Source organism: Haliotis rufescens, unplaced genomic scaffold (genome assembly GCF_023055435.1).
Source record: "Haliotis rufescens isolate VD_foot unplaced genomic scaffold, xgHalRufe1.0.p SCAF_43, whole genome shotgun sequence".
Taxonomy (NCBI): domain Eukaryota; kingdom Metazoa; phylum Mollusca; class Gastropoda; order Lepetellida; family Haliotidae; genus Haliotis; species Haliotis rufescens.
The window spans coordinates 2,909,971-2,934,531 of NW_025964146.1; the positions used below are offsets into that span (position 1 = coordinate 2,909,971).

Genomic DNA, 24,561 nt, shown 5'->3' on the forward strand with positions numbered 1-24,561 from the left:
ACAAAATGTTTATCTCATTTTGTATTTAACGAAAGTTGATATTTTGACTTGTGGCTCTGCATAAATACATGTACATGCTATCAACGTCATTGACAAGGAGAACAAAATTCCTCTATGTATTTTTATTTCTCGTCTTGATTAAATTGTCAAAATTATAAAAGTTATCACACCAATTGACTTGATTAAAATAAACTTAAGTTCTAAAGATTGGTAACAATAGCCAAATATTACATCATTACAATATAATTACTGCACCCTGATACAGTAAGCACAACCATCATCTGATATATAAATTAATTTGATCAATAATCAATTATACATTACATGGCATTTGCTCGCACAAAATAAATTCGTTTGTTTCCTAAGTTTCAAAACATGTTTGTGTACGTGAAACCAAATGGATTTCACAATTTAAAAAAGGGAGTTATGATTGTAATACCCATGGGAATTTCACAACATTCGTTAGTTTTCTCTGTTTACAGGAATCTCAATCTCTTTTTATGAATTTGAAATATCACAGCACCACTTGTAAATCTAGAGATCTAATATTTCATTAGAATGTATTTGAGTCCAATACACTTTATATTTTGTTTATAATTGTAAATTCTTAATAGGTTACAATAAGAAAAACCAACATATTAATTTGGTTAGTTTCTGACATCTATCTGGATATTGTCAAAGGTCAATATTTTTGTACTCTCCAAAGACCTAGACTTCAAACACAAGTCGCAAACTCACACCTTGACTAAGCAAATAAGTAAATAGTTTGGGTTATGGTGTGTAAACATCGAATTATTCTTTACACGATGCTCTTGGGATTTGTTCTGCAACTATAAACTGTACTGGAAGTTACCAGATGGACATGGATATTTTAAATTCACTTGACTCACTTGCTTACTTTAAATCAGTGAGGAGACCAGATAACAGAAGAATATTCTTTGTCAATGATAAGAATATAAATAATGTTCAATACTTACGATACTCAATACTTCTACCTTCTGCTCTTCAAGCCTCGATTTCAAACCGGAAGTAGTGAAGTGTGAAAAAGGTCAGAAGTGTTTGGTAGTTTACTGGCGTTCGCCATGGCATCACCTGACAATGCCACTGATGAAAACGTAAGATTTTCGCTCAATGACCTACACATATTAGTCCATAACGATATGAACCAAAATAGTCTTGACAACAAGGACAGGGCTATTTTTGGCTAAATTTATTTTCAATACTGTCTAGTGATGGTTAGTTCAGTTGATACTGCAGTGTAAACTGTTATAATGATATGTACTTCATTGATCAAAAGAGGGATGTTAGTGGCAGGCATTTACCTTACTACCATGCACAGTGACTACTCATCTTGTCAAAAACTAATCCATGATTATATCATGGACTTCCCTATATTAGAGAGAGAAACAAACGAAGAATGATATAAATTTATTTAACAACAAATAAATGAATTAAAACTGACATCAAACTAAAACTACCTGTCCAATAATCATTAATCACAAAAATGAACACCAAATTCACGCTTTTCTAACTTAAAATAGTTTGTTTTTTTGTCAACCAATAACTTATCCCAGAATTAGACAGAAAATGACTGAAATAATCGTCGATGATGGATCCAGAGGCGGGATTCAGGGCATAAAGCCACCGCCATCCTCCAACAAACCTCCTTTTGAAATCCACAACCAGTTACAACTTCCCTCCTGACCGAGGGAACATTTGAAAAAAACTTATTATTAATAATCGATAATAAGCATACATCAAATAACAGTGACACACAAATAATTTCTTTTCACATTGACATGAAAAATCATTCCGGAGGCAGTTACATGATACTTTTTTTATTTTTCATGACAAAGACATTTCATGCGTCGCTGGTAAGGTTTTATACCAGGAGTCAGAGTCGAGTGGCATAAAACCTAATTCGGGACGCATAAAACCCAATGGGTACAGAGTGATCCTGCTACAACGTATCGTACCGACATGATGACATTGTAAAAGAATTAAAACAAATTCAAAATTGATACAAAACTGGTGTTCGATTGAGTTGAGGTTAACTCGTGCTATGTCACGTGACTTCCATTGACTAGGAAAAAGTGTGGTCTCTTTCCCTACGAAGCAGGGTATAAGGGATTTATTCTGCCTCCATAAATCCACGTGCAGCCTGACTTGCTTTCTGTGGATAATAAGAGATTTTTTTCCGCCGCTGCGAAATGTATTTCCCTCCAAGGCTGGATATATTGTATTTTAACAATATCACGTGGACCAATCAGATCTCATTATTCTCACATGGGGGGTATGATAACTTCATTAATATCATCTGTCCTGTTTTCATTCAAAACAGGTGTACATAACATATGTGGTGGTGAGTATTAACGTGTTTCATATACTCTCTTTTTCTTAAATGAAGACTCAATTAAATTAAGGGCTTACAGATACTGTGCACACAGAAGATTCTCCACTTCAAATCTCAAAAATGAGGCTGCCAACCCCCTTTTTGTATGTGGCATTTAGAGGTCTATTTGGATGGTATTCGGTACTCAGCGATGTGGTACTTGGGACTCGTATAAAATCGTATTTGGTATGCAGATCCATATTTATAAACTTAATGGTGTACGCAAAAATTTCCTTTATATATTCATTTTACTTTTTCAGTAATTGTAATCATGAGTCTGTAATTGTAAATCTTATCTCAATGCTTTTGAGATTTGTGTTGAGTAGTATTCTGGTTTCATGGGAGAAATGAGTGAAAAATGAGATGGTATTCGGGATTCAGGGGAGGAGGGAGTAGTAGAAAATGGAGAAATGTTCATCCTGAATGTTTTGTGAACAAAAACGAGAGAGTCCTCTCCTGTAGAATCAGACAATGGTTTCAAGTACGCAAGACCATGAACAGAACATGTTAATCTAAGTACACCAAACTTGTGCCAAATATAATATAACATGAGCATGTATTTTGATCAATGTGCATGGTCGTTTGTCCACTGTGACGTCACAGTTACAGCACTGGCTCTGGCTGGGATTTCAATATGCATACGCGATAATTGTGGGATCAGGGCAATTAGTTGTTGCTTTTCACATAACAATGAAATCACATATGAATTTTTTCTTTGGTGTAAATATGTACTTTGTAAGACTATTTAACATGTTTTTCCCTAGACCCTAAAATCTAAAAATAGAACAGGAATACGGTTTATATGGTTTTCTGCAGCCTGCTGTTGACACTGCTATGGCCAGGACACTTTTATCCATAATTTGTGGTTCATCACTGTATGTAAGACATCACCATCATCCGGCCATTGCACTGCGCTCGTAGTGAAGTTCTTGTGGAGATTGGTATCGGGGCAGACAGTCCCGTACCACCACCCTGTCCCATCACTCAAAGCGCATCCTGAGGAGTCGGGATGATCCCACGTGGCGAATTTCTCACCTTTCATGCTCTTGTTGGGTTCTCCATACTCAAACCCATTCCCTGTGTGTTTCGTCGCATGCGAATACGTAGTGGTGTAGGTGAGCGTGTAACTATTTGCTTCATCGTCAAGCCTGAAGCTCCGGTAGTAAAACCCTAGATTATCATTTACCATTACATACAGTTGGCATGTCGCCTGGTTGGTAATGTAGTGAATAGCTTCAAGTCCTAGCCAAACAGAACACGAGGTGCCCCAGCCATTCTTGTACTCAGACCAGGTTTTGTTGTAGTCTTCCTGACAGTTAGTTCCTCGGCTCCCAACCACACTCCATCCTTTGCTGGCAAGATAACATTCCACCTGGTATTCTCGGGGAGCCAGGAGTGGCCGGATGGGGATGTTACGATAGGAATTCCCTACCCCTCTCAACCCTCCAGCATAAGCTTCCGAACAGTCTGCAAAAGTAAATGCTGATGATGAAATACCACAAGAATTGGTCGTAAGTACCCATACTTGTCGTACAAGGCGACTTAATGGATCGGGTTGTGAGGATTGGTGTCTTCTTTGACTTTGTCATGGTACCCAGTGTCATTGCACGTTGCTGATAATAATTAGTTTTTCTGACCCAGACCAACCTGATATGGCTGAAAAATTGAAAACTGTGACATTAAACAGCTCACAAACTACAAACAATTAATTCTTGTGTTGTGCTATAATTTGAAACAAGGATTACAAATTCAGTGAGTAAAACTGAACCTTTCAAGCTGCATGTAGATTAGTTGTTGTAGTCATCAGGTTGTGCTTTTTAGTGTGTGAGTTAAGATTTATAATCACAACGGCAATATATCAGCCATATCGCAACTAATTCAAGTGTCTCAGTAATAATATATAGTTATAGACTATAAAATCTGTCGACAAAGCACAGTAAATGCACTAGATTATCACAGATGCAGATTTAAATCTGTTATGCAACCATAAAAAATGGATTTTTCAAAACGATACATTATAAACAGGGTCTATAGATTACAAGCAACCAAAGTCAGGACACTTTACTAGGGACCATGGGGACTTACGGTGCATCTGCTTCCTGCATGGTACCCAAGCAGGATTTAAACCATTCCTCTGGCCACTGGTGATTGTGTGTGACTTAAGCCAATTAAATTATAACCAACAAGTATTCTACGATTAAAACCACGGAAAGATGAAAAATACTTTGAATGAAATGAGACTTACCTACCCTCTCAGGGCTATTTAACATCACCTCAACTCCTTTTGAAGGTACAGACACAATCTAAGTTATTCATTCATTCCACCAAATAAAATCACTTTCTATTTACAATACATATTATCAAAATTGATCAATTAACTCATAAATGGTCATTGGAAAATGGTTTTAAATTTTCAAAATCCAAAACAAATTGTATACATTTCTGTAGGAAATACAAACCTCATAAAGTCCCTGATTTAGTTTTAGATAGCACCCCAATTAAAGTTGTAAAAGAGGCTAAGATCCTGGGTATTATATTTTATCACAATTTAACATTTTTACCACACGTTAAATATTTGAAAAATAAGTGCCTGAATGCCCTTGTCCTACTGACAGTAGTTTCAAATTCCAAGTGGGAAGGGGATCAGAAACCCCTCCTCCAACTGTACAGAACACTTATTCGCTCTAAACTGGATTATGGCTCCATCATCTATGGTGCAGCCTGGAACAGCAATCTTAAACTTTTGGATACTATCCATCATCAAGGTCTAAGACTCTGTCTTTGATCATTCTGAACTTCTCCTATTGACAGTCTGTACCATGAGGCTGATGAGCCATCTCTTAAACAACGCCGAATTATATTATCCTTACAGTATGTCTCTAAATTACGCTCTAATAACTCGAATCCAGCATATGACTGTGTTTTTACCCCCTTTACGAAAATCTCTATGATAAAACATCATCGGTGGGGACACCCAAGTAGGTATAAATAAATTACATGAAATAAAACCAACTATTGGTTACATCTACTTGGGATGTCAGTCCAGATTTCAAGAGGTCATAATACGACGGTGTCGTGTGATGAGAGAATCATGGTCAAGCATGTCCTGCTTGACTGTATTGATTTTTCTAACACAAGGGATAACTATTTCAAATCATCATCGCTTAAGGATATTTTAATAGTATGAGCCCTCATCTAATTATTGGCTTTTTAAAAGAAACTGAACTGATTACTAAATTCTTATGTACATAGTTTCTTAAATTGGTAGCGTCTAAATGTTAACTGAGATTGCTATTGGCTGTGCCCTTGACGGGGGTTAAAGTACTGTAAAATTACTGTAACTCACTCACTCACTCAATTAACTCAATGTCTTTTAAAAAAACAAGAAACAAACGAGAACTTACATAAAAAAGATATTTTACGGATGAAATCTGGAAATAATTATCCCTTGTTATTGAAAAATCAATGCAGTGAAGCAGGACTGATATCATATTTGCCAGTAGCAAGGCCATTATATTAATTGTGATTAAGTGGATGCTTACATGATCTGTGTTTAATAGTCTTAAGACACGAGAGAGGGAGAGAGCCTGATAATAACACAAATTGCCTATGCTTGGATTGTTTACCAATATATTTTAGAGCTGTTAAAATGGCATGTGATACGGATGTAAAATTAGAACTATTGTTTGGTAATCGTTAAGATATAGTCCAAGATCCAATCACGGTGACAGGCAACTGCGTCAGGATCCTTGGATCCGTCTGTAAATATATATTTTTAAGTGTCATATGTGCTTCTTAACTTATTATATTTTTGTTGATAAAGTAGTCGATTTGTTTCAGACTTCTTTAAATAAGTAAATGTTTATCTCTGCCTTTACCAACTACCATGAGGGAGAGGACAAAAGCCTGATAGGAGAGATAATATCTAAATCAATATTGGCAGCTGTAACGTTGCGTCTAAACCGAATGCCTAGTTGTGGGACTGGCTTAGGCTAACTGTGAACACCTCTTTATAAAGGGGTTGAAAAACACACTTGTATGCAGGGTTTAATGAGGTAGAATGTAATTTAGTAATGAATTGGAGCAATAATTTGATAAGAAGGTTCATCAGCTTCAACATAGAGGCTATCAACATGAGATGTTCGAAATGCGCCACAAGCCAAAGTCTCCGGCCCTGTTGGTGAATTGAATTAAAGTTTTGTAAATTGCTCTTACAAGCTCCACCAAAAACAATGGAGCCATAGTCTAATTCAGAGAGAACAAGAGACATATAAAAGTGGAGCAGGGTTCTCTGATCACCTCCCCACTTTGTATTAGCAACGACTTTCAACAAATCAAGAGCCTTCTGGCATTTAGGTTTTAGATAAATTATATGGGGACGAAAATCAAAAATGATGATCGAAAATGAGTCCTAGAAGCTTAGCCTTAACTGCAACCTTGATACGAGTCTCATCTAAAAGTAGTTCAGGATCTTTATGGTGCTTGTAGTTCCAACAAATATGAATGCAATTGGTGTTGGCTTTAGAAAATTTAAAGCCATTTTCAAGAGACTATTTTGTTTTTTGTTGAGACAAAGCTGCAACTATCTGTTGTACGCTTATGTGGTGCAACAACATGGAATTCATCCACAAAAAGAAATCCATCAAATGAATCATTTAAGACCATCAGATTACATACTAAACAGAGTGACAGACAAAATGCTGCCTTTGGAACACCCTGGTCCTGATTGCAAAGGTCAGACAGGGTGGAACTCAAACGAACTTATATTGTCTGTTAAAAAATGGGATATCAATTGAGGCAAATGGCCTCTGAACCTCTAATCATGTAGATCTGTTAAAATACCATGCTTCCATGTGGTGTCAAACGCTTTTTCTAAATCGAAAAGGATTGATATTGCATGCCGTTTATTTGCGATGGCATTTTTAACAAAAGTTTCTGAACGTACCAGATGGTCTTTATTGACAGAAACCACATTGAATGTTACTAATGAGATTGACCCGTGAAGATCCGGGTTAGAATAGTTCTTCAGCATCCCATGCTTGCCCCGAAAGGCGACTATGCTTGTCGTAAGAGGCAACTAACGGGATCGGGTGGTCAGGCTCGCTGGATTGCGTGGGTTGATGTTCACGATATCAAATCACTTGATTGTCTGGTCCAGACTCGATTATTTACAAACCGCCGTCATATAGCTGGAATATTGCTGAGTGCGGCGTAAAACAGCAAACAAGCCAAACCCAAACTAATGAGATTGTTGGTGTCCAAGTGTCACACCAGTCGATTATTTTTCATTCGCTCCATTGTTTTGGAAACACAGCTGGTTAGTGATATTGGTAGATAATTAGATGCATCTTTATGGTCGCTTCCAGTTATATACAGGTAAAGGAACAACTATTGCATAACGCCACGAAGGATGAAAACTCCCTGATATCAAGATCCAAATATACCTACAAGTGTCTCTAAACATGAATCAGGCAAATGCTTCAGGACTCGTGTGCTTGACAAGCGCAGTATTTTGCTCGTGGAGCGAAAATTCTTCATTGTAATCTTCTCCATATTGAGAAGTAAAATCAAACCTCTTCTTTTCCTGAAACTTTCGAGCATATCTCGATGATAGAGAGTGCTTGGCCAGCGTTTGCGCAATTTATTTGCAATGTCTAATTTATCTGTTAAGAGATGGTCACCTTCCTTGAGATGGTGGACACTCGATTTTGATTTTTCGCCTTTAACTTTTGCAATCATGTTCCACATCTTGGGCATTGGTGTGCGAGAAATTATTTTTGAAACATAATTCCTCCAGGACTAACGCTTATTTTGTTTAAAAGTACAACGTACTTTGATGTTAAAATGGTTCAAGTTAAGGACAGTTGGATGTCGGCGAAATATTCTCCGCTTTTTTCCTGCACTACCTAACTGGTTTGTCAAACCATGCGTTTAGAAAAGAACCGTTCCATTCTTTCAAAACATTTGATTTTTGATATCACATGACAAACTTAAGTAAAAACTTCATTTCTCCATCTATTAGTTACAAAACGTGGTGACCATAGATACAGTTACATATCTATATTGAGAGGTTCAGGGCAATTTGTGTAAAATGAAAGCAATTGCCATCTGAAGTTTACTCAGAAAACAATATGTGAAATGCTGGGCTTCGTCATTGATACCATCTATGTAAAATTTGGGGGTAAGACATGGGCATCGTGATGGGCACCAATCTCCACTTTTCCACTTCTTGCGGATCTGTTTCTTTCAGCATATGGATCGGTATTTCTGCTCAAATTTACAAAGTCAAAACAAGGGCATTTGGCCAAGAAGTTTAAATTAAGCTTCAGGTATATCGATGATCTTACACCGTTCAATAACAATTAAATTGCTAATTCCCTTCCACTGATTTACCCACCTGAACTAGAAATCAGTGAGACTGCCTCATTGGTTTCACATTTAGATCTATGCATAAAGATTCAGAGGGACAAGGCACTCTCCACAAGACTGTATGACAAGAGGGACGACTGCAACTTTCCACTGGTCAACTTTCCCTTTATGTCGAGTAATATTCCAACAGTTCCTGCCTTTGGTGTTTACATTTCACAACTTTTGAGATACAATCGAGCATGCTCTTTGAACCAAGATTTCAACGAGCGTCATACGACCCTTGCTCAGAAGGTGTTTACTCAAGGTTAGAACATTCAAGGCCTCAGTAAAGCTTTCAAAAGTTTTTTCTGGTTGGTATGTGGAGCTCATTTCCAAATTTGACGCATCAGTGACTTGAATAATGTCTGATGCAATTCCCTATTTTGACTTGTAACATATTTTCCCGTGCTTTTTCAGGTGAACACTTGACTTGTCTTTGCATGTGTTTGTGACGAGTGCCTAGGGTTGGGCAGGATTTTTGATAGTGGTTCATAAACACATGCTTATGATAAAGTCGGAATAGCACAATCGACTCTGCATTATGCAGAGATCCCTTTTGGATATGGAAAGGGTTTTGTCGCTTTATTATTCTTAATTATTTCGAATGTGTGGATTTACAGATTCAGCAATTACATGGCCCCTCACACCATGACACTACCGCCACCTAAATTGTCGAATTGACGTACACAATGTAGGGCAAAATGCTCATTTCGACGACGATAAACACGTTGTCATCCATCTCGGCGGTGAAGAAGAAATCGTGATTTATTGCTAAACCACACTCGTCTTGCACCAACGCAAGCGTCGCTGTCGATGGATCTGTTGCAAAACAGGGACGATAACTGGTCTTCTGGGTCGGATTCCAATCTCGCGAAGACGGTTCCTAACAGTCTGGTCCGATATCCTCCTCAAACCAGGGATGCGTCCTGTCGTCTCCGTAGCTGTTGCATTGCGATGACGTAGGTGGAACAGTAACATATAGCGATTCTGTGCAGGGGTGGTAACTCTTGGTCGGCCGGTTATGGACGGTCTGCAGTGGAATTGAACTGTGTGTATCGGTCCCAAAGGCGGCAAATGGTGCTGTGGTGGACGTTGACGTTGCGTGCAACTGAAGACTGCGATTCCCCTCTTTGGATACGTCCTTTGGCGATGTTCCGATCGGCAGCGCTGAGTCTCGGCATTTTCGAACTTGAAATGACAAATTATTGGCTTATGCTTACCTTTTTATAGCCATTATGAATGCCATAACTTGCACGTACATTTTGCTTTACTGTTTTACTCCATGACATTATTGAACAAGTGTGAAAACAATGCCGTTTAAGTCATTGCAAATCGACAATGGCTGCGTTTTGACGCACCGTTTGTCGAATATGAGGCCACAAACATTTTCCAATCACATATATCCAATTTATATACCGGATATTTTGTGTACTTAGGTTCAATGAACTACATACTACCTGTGCGTTTAATTTTTTGTGTGTATCTCTCATATTTCGTGGCGAGATACTTATCTTTCGCCTGTGAGGATGAGGAGAGACATCCATGTCCTCCAAGGTTTGAAACCGGCAGAATAAATCTGCATAGTGGCACGGTGACCCTTCGTGACATCACATGAAGTTTTTGAATTATCATTTTTGCTGCTGGTATTTATAAAAACAGGGGATGGTTTTGATGCCGGTTCTGGCGCCGGTGCCAATTTTGTCCCGAAACAATAGCCATGACCAAACGCTTAGCTTCTGGGAAAGTTATGTTTTTCTTATGATTTATTTTTTACAATCTGAAGTTGAATTCTAAATTTAGGTCAGGACTTCGAGAAAGCCGCATGTTCACCAGAGCATTTTCCCAACTCTGATGACATATCTTGCGATGGTTGTGTCATAGTGCACCGTGCCCAAATTGCTGGCATTTGTAACATCGAAGTGCGTGTGGAATGTATTGATCCACTTAGATGTTAAAATATCCTGCTATTTGTTGGACGCGTTGGTTTAGAAAATGTCATGAGGTTAGTATGTGAGTTGAAGATTTTGATTATCTCCTTTGCACGTGAAACGTTGGACGTTTGTTACTCCCCGATATTCAGTTCTTCAGCTTTTTCAATTTCTGTCTTATCAGAGAGACAATGTTCCCAAAATTTGAAAATACAGTTTTGTGCAGTGTAATCAAAACTGGAGGAGAAACTAAATGTGTGGCAGCTAGTAAGTTTGTTGATTGTTTTGCAGTCTATGTATTTTTTGGGTTGTGATATTCTGAGGTTGTAAATGGTTCAACATCCAAGATCCCCGCCCAACATGGAGTACATCGCAGGGGCAATGCTATACGCCAGTGGATCTCCTACTGGCAGCACCAAGCATACAAGAATAGAATACTCAAGCAGACGAATTAGGAACGTAATTTAGCCCACCACATCGGCCCAAGAGCCACCCCCTTCATTGCATACGACTATGGCATCACAATAAAAATGCTCAATCAAACTTTGTGCAAATACAAATAAAGGACAGCGGATTGATAGGACCGGGCCCATCCTACCACCCGTCTAGTCGAAGTAAGTGTCGAAGTGGTGTATGTGGCAAAGGAACGCTCCTCCTGGATGCAGCTGCAGTGCCCTCAACCACCAGACTCCCGTCCTCCACCGACACAGGAACGCAACTCATGGATCTAGTGCCCTCAACCACCAGACTCCCGTCCTCCGCCGACTCAGGAACGCAACTCCTGGATCTAGTGCCCTCAACCACCAGACTCCCGTCCTCCGCCGACACAGGAACGCAACTCATGGATCTAGTGCCCTCAACCACCAGACTCCCGTCCTCCTCAGACACAGGAACGCAACTCCTGGATCTAGTGCCCTCAACTACCAGACTCCTGTCCTCCGCCGACACAGGGACGCTGCTCATGGATCTAGTGCCCTCAACTACCAGACTCCCGTCCTCCGCCGACACAGGGACGCTGCTCATGGATCTAGTGCCCTCAACCACCAGACTCCCGTCCTCCTCAGACACAGGAACGCAACTCCTGGATCTAGTGTCCTCAACCACCAGACTCCCGTCCTCCTCAGACACAGGGACGCTGCTCATGGATCTAGTACCCTCAACCACCTGACTCCTTGCCTCCGCTGACAGTAACGCAACTCCTGGATCTAGTGCCCTCAACCACCAGACTCCCGTCATCCGCCGACACAGGGACGCTGCTCATGGATCTAGTGCCCTTAACCACCAGACTCCCGTCCTCCGCCGACACAGGGACGCAACTCCTGGATCTAGTGTCCTCAACCACCAGACTCCCGTCCTCCTCAGACACAGGGACGCTGCTCATGGATCTAGTGCCCTCAACTACCAGACTCCCGTCCTCCGCCGACACAGGGACGCTGCTCATGGATCTAGTGCCCTCAACCACCAGACTCCCGTCCTCCGCCGACACAGGAACGCAACCCGCGGCAAAAAGGTTGTCCAATTCGGTCGCCTCTCACCGAAATGATAAATAAATGACACATTCTACCCCGGGTGCCCACGAGGTCTCTTTTTAACATAATATGGACATTCTAAATCCCCGACGACACCGGACAGACGTTTGGAGTATATTACTTTAGATTCCTGGGAACCAGGCTTCCTGACTCACCTCTGTATCGCCTCTCACAGTAGGTTCCTGTGAAGTCATCATAACAGTCACACTTAGACATGGAGTCATTGAACCTTCCACCGTGCTGGCACACATTCACCTGAAACCAAACCAGTTGGAAATTATTCGTGGATAACCAAACTAATTATGTCTACCTCAATACTGGGATATCGTCCATGTGTATGAGTACTATCTGTAAAGCCAATTTTCTAGTGTCAAAGCCATGATTTTGCTAGAATATTGCTAATAGGTGAAAGGCAAAAACCATACTCACTCACTCTTCCTTGTAATATATAACTCCAAAGGAGCCTATCAAAACTGAAATGCAAATCCCTCTGTAAGAGTATCAATCACATAGTTTGGGTTATCTTTATAAACAGTTTCCTTTGATGAGTGGCTGTGAATACTCATGACATCCGCTATGAAGAACGAATCAGTTCAAGTTGTCTCCTCAGAGGAAAATACCACCCTGGTATGAATGTCACGTTTATTTTGTGTGTGGGATGTGAGATATTAGTCATAGTGAATTTTAGTTGCCGTACACGGCGTTATATTAAACACCTCGCCCAATATTTTTCTGTTAACCTGATACGACTAAAGACACAATAACGAATATTATGCCGAAACGTTTACACTATCTGGTATCTTTATCGCACATGTCATGTCAAAATGAAAACCTGACACTTGAAGCCGCTATAATTGACAGAACCAGTACATGTGTTTCCCATACAACACTGTAAAGTAAACACAAACGTTACAAATGGAATATATAATGCACTAAATGTGAACGTTTGAACAAGTATTGTAGCTAAAATGGATAGAATATCATAAACATGTCCGCATGTTATCAGAAATCTGCGAGCCACCGTAACGTGATAGCAGTCCGCATTTCGCTTATTTCGCTATTCTATTATTATGTGACGTCAGTGACATCACGTTTCTTGTTTGTGACGTCGTCCTAAATTATGTTCAAAGACTTTGCTATTTGTAAATCAGTGACCTCAATTGTGAGGTATTTAATACAGCCAGTAAACGTATGCTGATGTTTGTAGTTTTGTTCTTTGGGGGATTAGCTACACGTTCTGTCCATTTTAGCTATATTAACGGTAACGTTATTTTCAAGGCATTTTGAAGAAGCCCTGTGTCACGAAAGTGATTTCTTTAAAAATTAATGTCCTAGCGCAATTCTATTAATGATATTAAGACACAAAACAGTCTTGAATAAGGAATGTTTGAACAGTATTTCAGTCATAACAGGAAAGCCTGAAGTGATACATGCAGTAGAAAACCACGAACAAGGGAATGGTTCTGACAATCCAGGGGGCACGGGTGGCCCAGTCGTCTAAGGCGCTGCGATTCGTTGTGCAGAGTTGCGTCCCTTGAGCACGCCAGAAACCTATGATTGTGGGTTCGAATCCCGGTTCGCCCCGATTATGTTTCTAGGTTTGTCAGCACCATACACGTGCTCGTGGGTTTCACGGAAATGGTAAACGTTTGAGACCTTCATCATTTCGGGCTTTCCTCCCACATTAAGTTGACACGCCGCGATACAACTGGAATACTGTTAAAAGCGGCGTTAAACCCAACTCACTCACTCTGACAATTCAAGAAACATAATTAGGGTAAACCTGAATGCGAAACCATGACAATAGGTTTCTGTAACGTCTAAGAGACGCAAAAGTGCAAACAAATTTTGTTGCCTAAGACGTCTGGGCTCCCCGATATCATGACCCAAGTATATAATTTCTTAATATTGTTTACACATTTGTTTGTAGTGAGGAGAACTAAACGTGCACAGCAGTTGAGTGAGTTAACCGTGTCAGTTTCCGTGTATCGTTGGTTAGGATCTCAAATTCGCCTTGATTATTTTACCGATTCGTCGTAATAGTGGTCACAAAAGTGGTGAGACCAGATGTTCGCGGCAATGTGGGCGTATCCTGTCCCACCGGTGGCACGTGAAATGAGAAAAACACTAAAGGCTGGAGCTGATGGGATATTGCTCTACATGAAGACACAGTGGACCTTCTGGTCGCAAAGTTATGTGAAACGTTCTTTCAATCTTCAGTCAGAGACATAAATATGAAACAACACAGGCGTGTTTACGGGTAGGTACTATTTCAGAAGGGTAAATCAGTGGAAAGGGAATTAGCTGTTTGAGCGCTTTTTAACGATATCAGATCATTGATATACGGGAGTTTATGTCAAACTTCTTGGCCAGATTCCCCTGTTTTGATTTTGACAATCTGAGAGTGAGTGAGTGAGTGTGGATTTACGCCGCTTTTAGCAATATTCCAGCAATATCACGGCGGGGGAAACCAGAAATGGGCTTCACACATTGTACCCATGTCGGGAATCGAACCCGGGTTTTCGTCATGACGAGCGAACGCTTTAACAACTAGGCTACCCGACCGCCCCGACAATCTGAGAAGATGTTCAGGCCAACTTCTTACCTGAATGTCCTATCCCCAAATTTCACATAGGTGTTATATATCAGGAAATCCAACAATGCACTTATTTTTTCCTCAGTAAACTTCATATGTCATTTGTCTTCACTTTAGACAAATTGTCCTCATCCTTTGGGGACAGATGTATACTCAACAACAAAAGTTCCTGTGACACCAATATTTTAGTGAATTTTTCAAACAAGTAAAGTTTGGTTTTCAATATTGTAGAACATGTATGGAATCAAGTCACAAAACGCAACTGCTACAGAAAAGCATGTATTCCATGCAAAGTTGACTTTTATGCAAGCGCCATGCATTTCACTACCCAAGAATGGGTATAAAAACATTTGCGTTAACGGGATTCCATATGCATTGTTTAGCATCGTGCTGACAACAACCACTCAGAAAAACAACAAAATTATGCAATTATTCAACATTACGAAATGCCACGCTTGTCCGAAAATGAGCGTCTGCGAGCCATTGGTATGCTTGCAGCAGGGTCGAGTCAACATGATGTTGCAAGACAATCTAACGTCCACAGCAACACCATTTGGTTTTTATGGCAATGTTGGCAACAGTCGAATGTAGTCAGAGACCATCCTCGGAATGGCTGGTCACGCATAACCAATAATCGACAAGACAACTGGATTCGAACAACACACCTACGAAATCGATTCCAGCCAAGACTGCAAGAAGCATTCCTGACATTCGACAAATATCTTCGTCGCCACAGATGTGCAGGGAATGTCGCCAGAAGCCTCGCCACACGTCCCATTTTGACAGGAAACAGACAGCATCTACTCTGGACGGCCATGCAGTGGGGACAAGTTCTATTCACTGACGAGTCTCGTTTTCACCTCAGCCATAGCGATGGACGGATTCGAGTGTACCGACGTCGAGGTGAACGTTACGTCAATCATTGTGTCATGGAAGAAGATCGGTTCGGGGGTGACAGCGTTATGGTATGGGGTGGGATTACAGCAAGACAGAGGACCCGTTTGATAGTGGTAGAGGGAAATCTCAATGGACAGCGCTACCGAGACGAGATCATCGGCCCCGTTGTTCTACCGTATTTGCGCCGTCATGGCCCAGGCATTACCTTTCACAAACTTCTGTTGTTCTTGTGTGGTACTCTATACATAAACCAGAAAACTTTATTTAAGATTTATGATTAATGATAGTTTACAATGTCGTCCTGTATGAAATCCAAGATAGATAGGCAATTGGCACCAACAGATTTCTTTTATCAAACCACAAAATGCTGATTTCATTCTGACAAAACACACACATGCATGTAAACCTTCTCATGTGTACATGTTGACATGATACCTGTATCCAAGGACAACAAGCAGTAAACACCCACGCTGTCATTCGAATCAATCAATAACAGCTGCTTTAGTCACAGGAAAATTAATTAAATCAGTGTTTTTTAAATGGGCTCAGGAGAAACAGGTCGATAAAATAATCCTTGACATCATCCACGCCTTTGGTGACCCCACCTACCGGTACATAGGTGTCTATCTTCTTCCCAACCTTCACTATCCTCTCCAGTTTTCTGACTTTACTTTTACCTGTATTTTCACTTTAGTCTTACCTGTACTCTTTCTTTACCTTCTCCTCTGTTATTATTATACCTTCACCTATGTTCTCACTCTACCATAACCTCTATTCTTACTTTCTTTCACCTCTATTCAAACTTTACATCCACCTATATTCAAACTTTACATTCACCTATATTCTTACTTTATCTTCACCTCTATTCAAACTTTACATTAACCTGAATTCTTACTTTATCTTCACCTGTATTCTTACTTTGCCTTTACATTTGTTCTTACTTTACCTTCCCCTGTGTTCTTACTTTATCTTCACCTGTGTTCTTACTTTATCTTCATCTGTGTTCTTACTTTATTTTACCTGTATTCTTATTTTATATTCACCTACATTCTTACTTTATCCCCACCTGTATTCTTACTTTCTCTTCACCTGTATTCTTACTTTATCTTCACCTGTATTCTTACTTTATATACGCCTATATTCTCACTTAACCTTCATCTGCATTCTTCCTTTACCTTCACCTGATTTTTTACGTTATTTAACCTGTATTCTTACTCGTCTTTATCGTCATCTGTATTCTAACCTAACCTTCCCCTGTGTTCTTACTTTATCTTCACCAGTATTCTTACTTTACGGTCACTTATATCCCTACTTCACCCTCACCCGAGTTCTGACTTCATCCTCACCTGTGTTCTTACTTTACCGTCACCTGTGTTCTTACTTTACCGTCCCCTGTGTTCTTACTTTATCTTCACCTGTGTTCTTACTTTATCTTCACCTGTGTTCTTACTTTACCGTCACCTGTGTTCTTACTTTACCGTCCCCTGTATTCTTACTTTACCAGCCCCTGTGTTCTTACTTTATCTTCACCTGTGTTCTTACTTTACCGTCACCTGTGTTCTTACTTTACCTTCACCTGTGTTCTTACTTTACCGTCCCCTGTGTTCTTACTTTATCTTCACCTGTGTTCTTACTTTACCGTCCCCTGTGTTCTTACTTAACACTTAACCTTCATCTGCATTCTTCCTTTACCTTCACCTGATTTTTTACGTTATTTAACCTGTATTCTTACTCGTCTTTATCGTCATCTGTATTCTAACCTAACCTTCCCCTGTGTTCTTACTTTATCTTCACCAGTATTCTTACTTTACGGTCACTTATATCCCTACTTCACCCTCACCCGAGTTCTGACTTCATCCTCACCTGTGTTCTTACTTTACCGTCACCTGTGTTCTTACTTTACCGTCCCCTGTGTTCTTACTTTATCTTCACCTGTGTTCTTACTTTATCTTCACCTGTGTTCTTACTTTACCGTCACCTGTGTTCTTACTTTACCGTCCCCTGTATTCTTACTTTACCAGCCCCTGTGTTCTTACTTTACCGTCACCTGTGTTCTTACTTTACCTTCACCTGTGTTCTTACTTTACCGTCCCCTGTGTTCTTACTTTATCTTCACCTGTGTTCTTACTTTACCGTCCCCTGTGTTCTTACTTTACCGTCCCCTGTGTTCTTACTTTACCGTCACCTGTGTTCTTACTTTACTTTCACCTGTATTCTTACTTTACTTTCACCTGTATTCTTACTTTACCGTAACCTGTGTTCTTACTTTACCCAGTGTTCGAAATACCTGCCTGCCCGACCGTCCGAGACGGGTTGATTTCAACTCGGGCTGCCAGATTTTCAAATCCCCCTGCCCGACGGTCGGGTTATATTTCATATGTGAAAATATTCAAAATATTTCCCGATGATAAGCATTAATTCACATGTAAAGATGAATGATAAAATCTAACCAAAAAGAAACCCCTTTAGCTTATCCTGAGAAACATATGATTATAGTGGGCAGGCAGGTTTTGGTCAGGGCTGGCAAGTATTTCAGCTAGCCAGTCCTGTGGTCTGGCTGAAATTTTTGGGAGTTTCATACCCTGAAACTTAACCGTCACCTGTGTTCTTACTTACCGTCCCCTGTATTCTTACTTTACCGTCCCCTGTATTCTTACTTTACCGTCCCCTGTATTCATTCTTTACCGTCACCTGTATTCTTACTTTACCGTCAACTGTGTTCTCACTTTACCGTCACCTGTATTCTTACTTTACCGTCACCTGTGTTCTTACTTTACCTTCACCTGTATTCTTACTGTACCGTCCCCTGTGTTCTTACTTTACCGTCACCTGTGTTCTTACTTTTCTTTCACATGTATTCTTACTTTACTTTCACCTGTTTTCTTACTTTACCGTCACCTGTATTCTTACTTTACCCAGTGTTCGAAATACCTGCCTGCCCGACCGTCCGAGACGGGTTGATTTCAACTCGAGCTGCCAGATTTTCAAATTCCCCTGCCCGACGGTCGGGTTATATTTCATATCTGAAAATATTCAAAATATTTCCCGATGATAAGCATTAGTTCACATGTAAAGATGAATGATAAAATGTAACCAAAAAGAAACCCCTTTAGCTTATCCTGAGAAACATATGATTATAGTGGGCAGGCAGGTTTTGGTCAGGGCTGGCAAGTATTTCAGCTAGCCAGTCCTGTGGTCTGGCTGAAATTTTTGGGAGTTTCATACCCTGAAACTTTACCGTCACCTGTGTTCTTACTTTACCGTCACCTGTGTTCTTACTTTACCGTCACCTGTGTTCTTACTTTACCGTCACCTGTGTTCTTACTTTACCTTCACCTGTGTTCTTACTTTACTGTCCCCTGTGTTCTTACTTTACCGTCACCTGTGTTCTCGCTTTGCCGTCACCTGTATTCTTACTTTACCGTCACCTGTGTTCTTACTTTACTGTCCCCTGTGTTCTTACTTTACCGTCACCTGTGTTCTTACTTTACCGTCACCTGTGTTCTCACTTTACCGTCACCTGTGTTCTGACTTTACCGTCCCCTGTGTTCTTACTTTACCGTCACCTGTGTTCTCACTTTACCTTCACCTGTGTTCTCACTTTACCGTCCCCTGTGTTCTTACTTTACCGTCACCTGTGTTCTTACTTTACCGTCACCTGTGTTCTGACTTTACTTTCACCTGTATTCTCACTTTAGCTTCACCTGTGTTCTTACTTTACCTTCACCTGTATTCTACTTTATCTTTCCTTGTATGTTAACTTTACCATCACCTGTATTCTTACTTTACCGTCACCTGTATTCTCACCTCAACATCACCCGTATTCTTACATTACCTTCACCTGTATTCTCACTGTACCTTCACCTGTATTCTGCCTTTTCACTTTACCTTAACATGTGCTGTCACTTTACCTTCTGTTTTGTCGATTCATCTTCAGCTGTGTTCCCGTTTTACCTACGCATGTTTTAAAAGGTCACACTTTTGATAATTATTCACCAATGAGGCTATTTACGAATACACGTTTCCAATCAGGAATTATGTCAGATACAATATGGTTAAAAAGTCCAAATCATCTACTCACCGGCTCCAAAAAGACACACCCAACGGCCGACTGAAGATCGGAACACGACCCGTTTGACGTCTCGGGTAGTCTGTGACACACCTGTCCACTCTGAGAATCTTCACAGAGGTTGACGGACATGCATGTGGAATCTCCAAGACAGTTTGCCAAACATTGACCGCGAGATGACACAAAATCAGAGTTGACAGGAGTCACCGGAAGAATAGCACCTTCAGAACACTCGGGCATTGCTGTGAAAAGTTCCCCTTGAAACTCACTCGAACAGGAACAAGCAATAATTGATACCAAAACCACAATAACGGGCACACGTGAGCCAACTTGATATCTGATCTGTGCAATTGAATCCATCATTACTGACGCACCCTTTTTTCTTTCCCCCTCAACTGTTGGCGTCTTCCTCCTCAACTACTGGCGTCGTCCTCCTCAACTGCGTGTGTTTTCTGATCTGAGCAAAATTGAGCAAAGCTTAAGAATCATTCGCACATGTACTCTGGTATTTATAACATCCAACTCGTCACAAACATTGGTTTTAAAAAAGATCGATGCAGACAATATGCTTAACATCGCTTCTCCAACGCAATTGAATCCATCATTACTGACGCACCCTCTTTCCTTTTCCCCTCAATTGTTGGCGTCGTCCTCCTCAACTGCGTGTGTTTTCTGATCTGAGCTAATAGAGAAAAGCTAAGAATCACTCGTACATGTACTCTGGTATTTATAACATCCAACTCGTCATAACACTGCTTCAAACAAAGAACGATACAGACAATATGGTTAGCATTGGTACTTGAACCGTCGCCTGTATTTACTCGGTAAATGGTTAAGTTCTTCGTTCATTAATCGACATAATTGCAAGTTGATGCATGAATGTATACCTTTACTTATGTAAGCATTGATAACGTCTTGTGTGTTGATCCACCGTCAATAGAATGTCCCCGGGTTGTTTGTGTCTGGATGGTAAATATCACGTATTGGGAATTGACATTCGATCAAATTTATTTCGTAATTCAGGCCACTCTATCTCTATCTCTATGGGAATGGGCTTGCGGAGACGATCTCTTCACCCAGTTACATCGCTGCCCAATTTGTTGCAGCTCAGACGTTTATTCATCTACAATGTACACACTTAAAAAGACGGTACATCCCTCCTTCCGGGCTTTGTCCAGAAACGGTAACAACTGTGATCGAAGCCAACCCCATTCTTTCTGTGAAGTCCGATATGCGAGGGGATACGGCTGGCCCAGTCGTCTAAGGCGCTGCGATTCGCTGTGCAGAGTTGCGTCCCTTGGGCACGCCAGAAACCTATGAATGTGGGTTCGAATCCCGGTTCGCCCCGATTATGTTTCTAGGTTTGTCAGCACCATACCCGTGCTCGTGGGTTTCAACGAAGTGGTAAAAGTCTGAGACCAGCACACTTCGGGCTTTCCTCCCACATTAAGCTGACACGCCGCGATATAACTGTAATACTGTTAAAAGCGGCGTTAAACCCAACTCACTCACTCACTCACACACAGCGATATGCGACAGTTATTGTCACCTTTAAGCTGCTTTCTGCCTGCCTCCGAAATACTCGATTTACCTTTGTAAGACGCCAACTTGACAATGACAGGCCGATTTGCTTTCTTACTGTTTAGACGGTGTGCCCTCTCTATTGGTACTGAATTAGCGTCGGGAAGTCTAGTTTGATCATGGAGGAAGGCTCTAACTTTCGACTCACTGATATCTCATGATTCTCCACTTTCCTCTTTCAGGCCTGGAAATATGAGATTTGATCTTCTTGATTGAGCCTCAATGGTATCAGTTTTAAATTCTAGATTAATAACCTTTTGCTTAAATTCTTCATTTTCCAATTTCAAATTCACAAGTCTCTCATCTTAATCTTTGACAAACAAATCAAATTTCAGGTTCATAGCCAACATCTCACCTTGAATTGTCTTCAACTTTTTCGCGATGTCGGCCATTTCTGATATACCCTGATCTTCTTGCTCGTGTTCACCTGGCAAACACTGACCTGTAACAATCCCCGCTGACAGGCTGGTTGTACTCTGCCTCTGTTGGTGTCACGTGGAAAGAACCGACCCCCGGTAGCTGGTCCAGGGATGCTTTCAACATCTCCCACATAGCGTGATTATCGGCAATGTCAACACAAACAACCTCACACCCGATTTCATGGGCGAGCGTTATAGCGGGGGCCCTCCATCCACGTTTCTTGACAAAACCTGCCGGTTCGAACCCTCCAAACATCATCTGACACACCCATTTCACGCTGGGAGAAGCGAAATCCATTCACTACGCGATTATAACAAATGTTAACCTGTTTGAGTCCTTGTGTCACTTATTTGCACAGATTATCTACAGACACCGAACACACGACTGTCAACACTGCTGGTCACGTGACGTGACGTGATTAACATTGTTTGCATATGGTTTGTTTGAATTAACATCCCCAAACGCACAAGCATGAGCGGTGTATCAGAAATGGTTGTGGAGAAAGTGAAATGTACTGAATATATGTTTTCAGTTCTTTTGAGTATTAATTATTTTATTTTGAACTATTGAATAGCCGTCTTATTATTGAGTGAGTGAGTGAGTATGGTTTTACGCCACTTTTAGTAATATTCCAACAATAGCAGGGCGGGGGACACCACCAATGTTTGTTTGTTTGTTTGTTGTTTAACGCCGCACTTAGCAATATTCCAGCTATATGACGGCGGTATGTAAAATAACTGAGTCTGAACCAGACAATCCAGTGATTGACATCATGAACATCGATCAACGCAATTTGTATCGATGACATGCATCAACCAAGTCAGCGAGTCTGACCATCCGATCCCGTTAGTCGCCTCTAACGACAAGCACAGTCACCGTTTAAGGTAAGCATGGGTTGATGAAGACCTATTCTACCCCGGATCTTCACGGTCCCACCACGTATTATCTTCACACATTGTACCCATATGGGAATCAAACACATCGCTTCGATATGAAGAACGAACGCTTTAACCATTAGGCTACCTCTACCGCCTCCCGTCATTTTCATCTTTTTATTGAGGATTTTTAATTAGTAAACTCCTGATCCATTTAAAATATTGATTTTATTTCTTAAATACATAGACATATTTATGTGAAGAGGGAGCACAGTGGGAGCAATATATATTTTCGATAAATTTCTATCGGATTTTACGTCAAGTGTTAAAACGATGTGTTTGTGCTTCACTCGTGTAAGTGCAAAACCTGCTTCAAAAGTATTTGGGTTCTGGATCAGCATTTTCTTTTTCAATGTTCAGGAGATCAATTATCTTTTCCAACTGATACATTTGCTCAGTTATTACAGCATTAACGAACCGTATTCTTTGGCCACTTTAATGTAAAATGGCGGGCAAAAGAACGTACACACCGATGTTTGATGGTGGCTAGAAGTGACACAAACAAGATTTGGTTTTCGATGGTGATGTATTTGATACTGGTATCATTTGTGTGTATTTTTACCTCAAGTTACAGAATGACAACTTTTTGATAACGTTTGTAACTGTTTAGTCAAATCCAATTCTTAAGTGTATACTTTCTTTTGCCCGCCAGTTAAGTCTGCAAGAAAAAAAGCTCATTCTTTTTTCTCTACAATACGGGGCGTATGTAAATTGATTACAGTTGAACGGGGGTTTGATTAATATTTTAATGTTTATTTGCAAGAAAAAAACCATTATTTTTTAACCTACTTCGCCATCACAGTCAGAACTCAGATTATGCTTCGGCAGGTTTATTGTCTGTGTTTCTTACTTTCCAAGAGGTTTTGTTCTTCAAAACAAATCAGACGGTGGCACTGTTCCAGTCGTTTACGACACTGCAATTCACTGTGCATAGTTGCGTTATTTTGCATGTCATGGTACAATAATTGTGAAGTGTAACCAAGGCTCGCACTGATGAAGAGCCGTTGCTTGTCAGAACCCAGGCTGGTGGGTTTTACCAAAGTGATAAACGTCCTTGAGGTGCCTTTCTTCAGGCTTTCCTCCCACAACACGTTGACACGTCGTGATACAACTAAAGTACTTTTCGCAACGTCGTTGAACCCAATCCCCACACTTGATCAGAGGGGCGTCAGCAATAATAAGTTGTGTCCCTAAGACACCTATGATAGTGGGTTCGAATCCCGGTAAGCCCTGTTTACGCCATCGTATTCCAATTGCGTAGCTTGATGCTCATAGCGCCATTCACCGGATGTTTGGTCCAGGTTCGAATATTTACAATATCGCCGGAATGTTGCAAAGTGTGACTTTAAAAACAAATAAAAACATAAAGTTCAGGCTGTCAACTATAGTGTAATCCCCTGGCATTGAGAGAATAAAAAAGGATTTTCACAGATTCTATTTAAAACTAGTTTGAGAGCATGTACAAGAAGAAACTATGATTCAACAACACAATATAGAAAGGGTCTAGAGATCGCCAGCAACCCAAAGTTAGACAATCATACTTGGCACCGTGGGGAATCTACGATGCTTCTGCTACTTGCACGGTTCCCCAGCAAGATTCACACCATCCCGTCAGCTGCTGGCGATTGTAGTCAGTTTAGCCGCGAGCTAAACTAACAGAAATACTACGATTAAAAATGTCATAGTTCTATATTTACTTGTTCAGGGGAACAATAATTTTACTGTACTTAACCCCCTTAACTTAACAATCTCAGCTGCGAATTAAATTTATCAGTTGAGTAAAAAAATCAAAACATATTAATCAAG

General features: G+C 40.5%; 2 protein-coding genes across 2 annotated transcripts in view; both read right to left on the reverse strand.

Annotated features, from left to right (window-relative positions):
- LOC124151159 (fibrinogen-like protein 1) lies at positions 1–20,576 on the reverse strand. Its single transcript, XM_046523516.2, has 3 exons — positions 19,832–20,576; positions 12,413–12,512; positions 1–3,859 (listed from the first exon to the last, which is right to left on the reverse strand). The coding sequence occupies exons 1-3, from the start codon at positions 20,180–20,182 to the stop codon at positions 3,225–3,227; spliced, it is 1,086 nt and encodes a 361-aa protein (XP_046379472.2). The 5' UTR covers positions 20,183–20,576; the 3' UTR covers positions 1–3,224.
- The window catches only part of LOC125372576 (fibrinogen-like protein 1), a 15,894-nt gene continuing 11,543 nt past the window's right edge, over positions 20,211–24,561 (reverse strand). The window contains exon 4 of the mRNA XM_048382994.1: positions 20,211–20,276. Within this exon, the coding sequence (XP_048238951.1) occupies positions 20,211–20,276 (66 nt within the window). The remainder of the gene's footprint in view (positions 20,277–24,561) is intronic.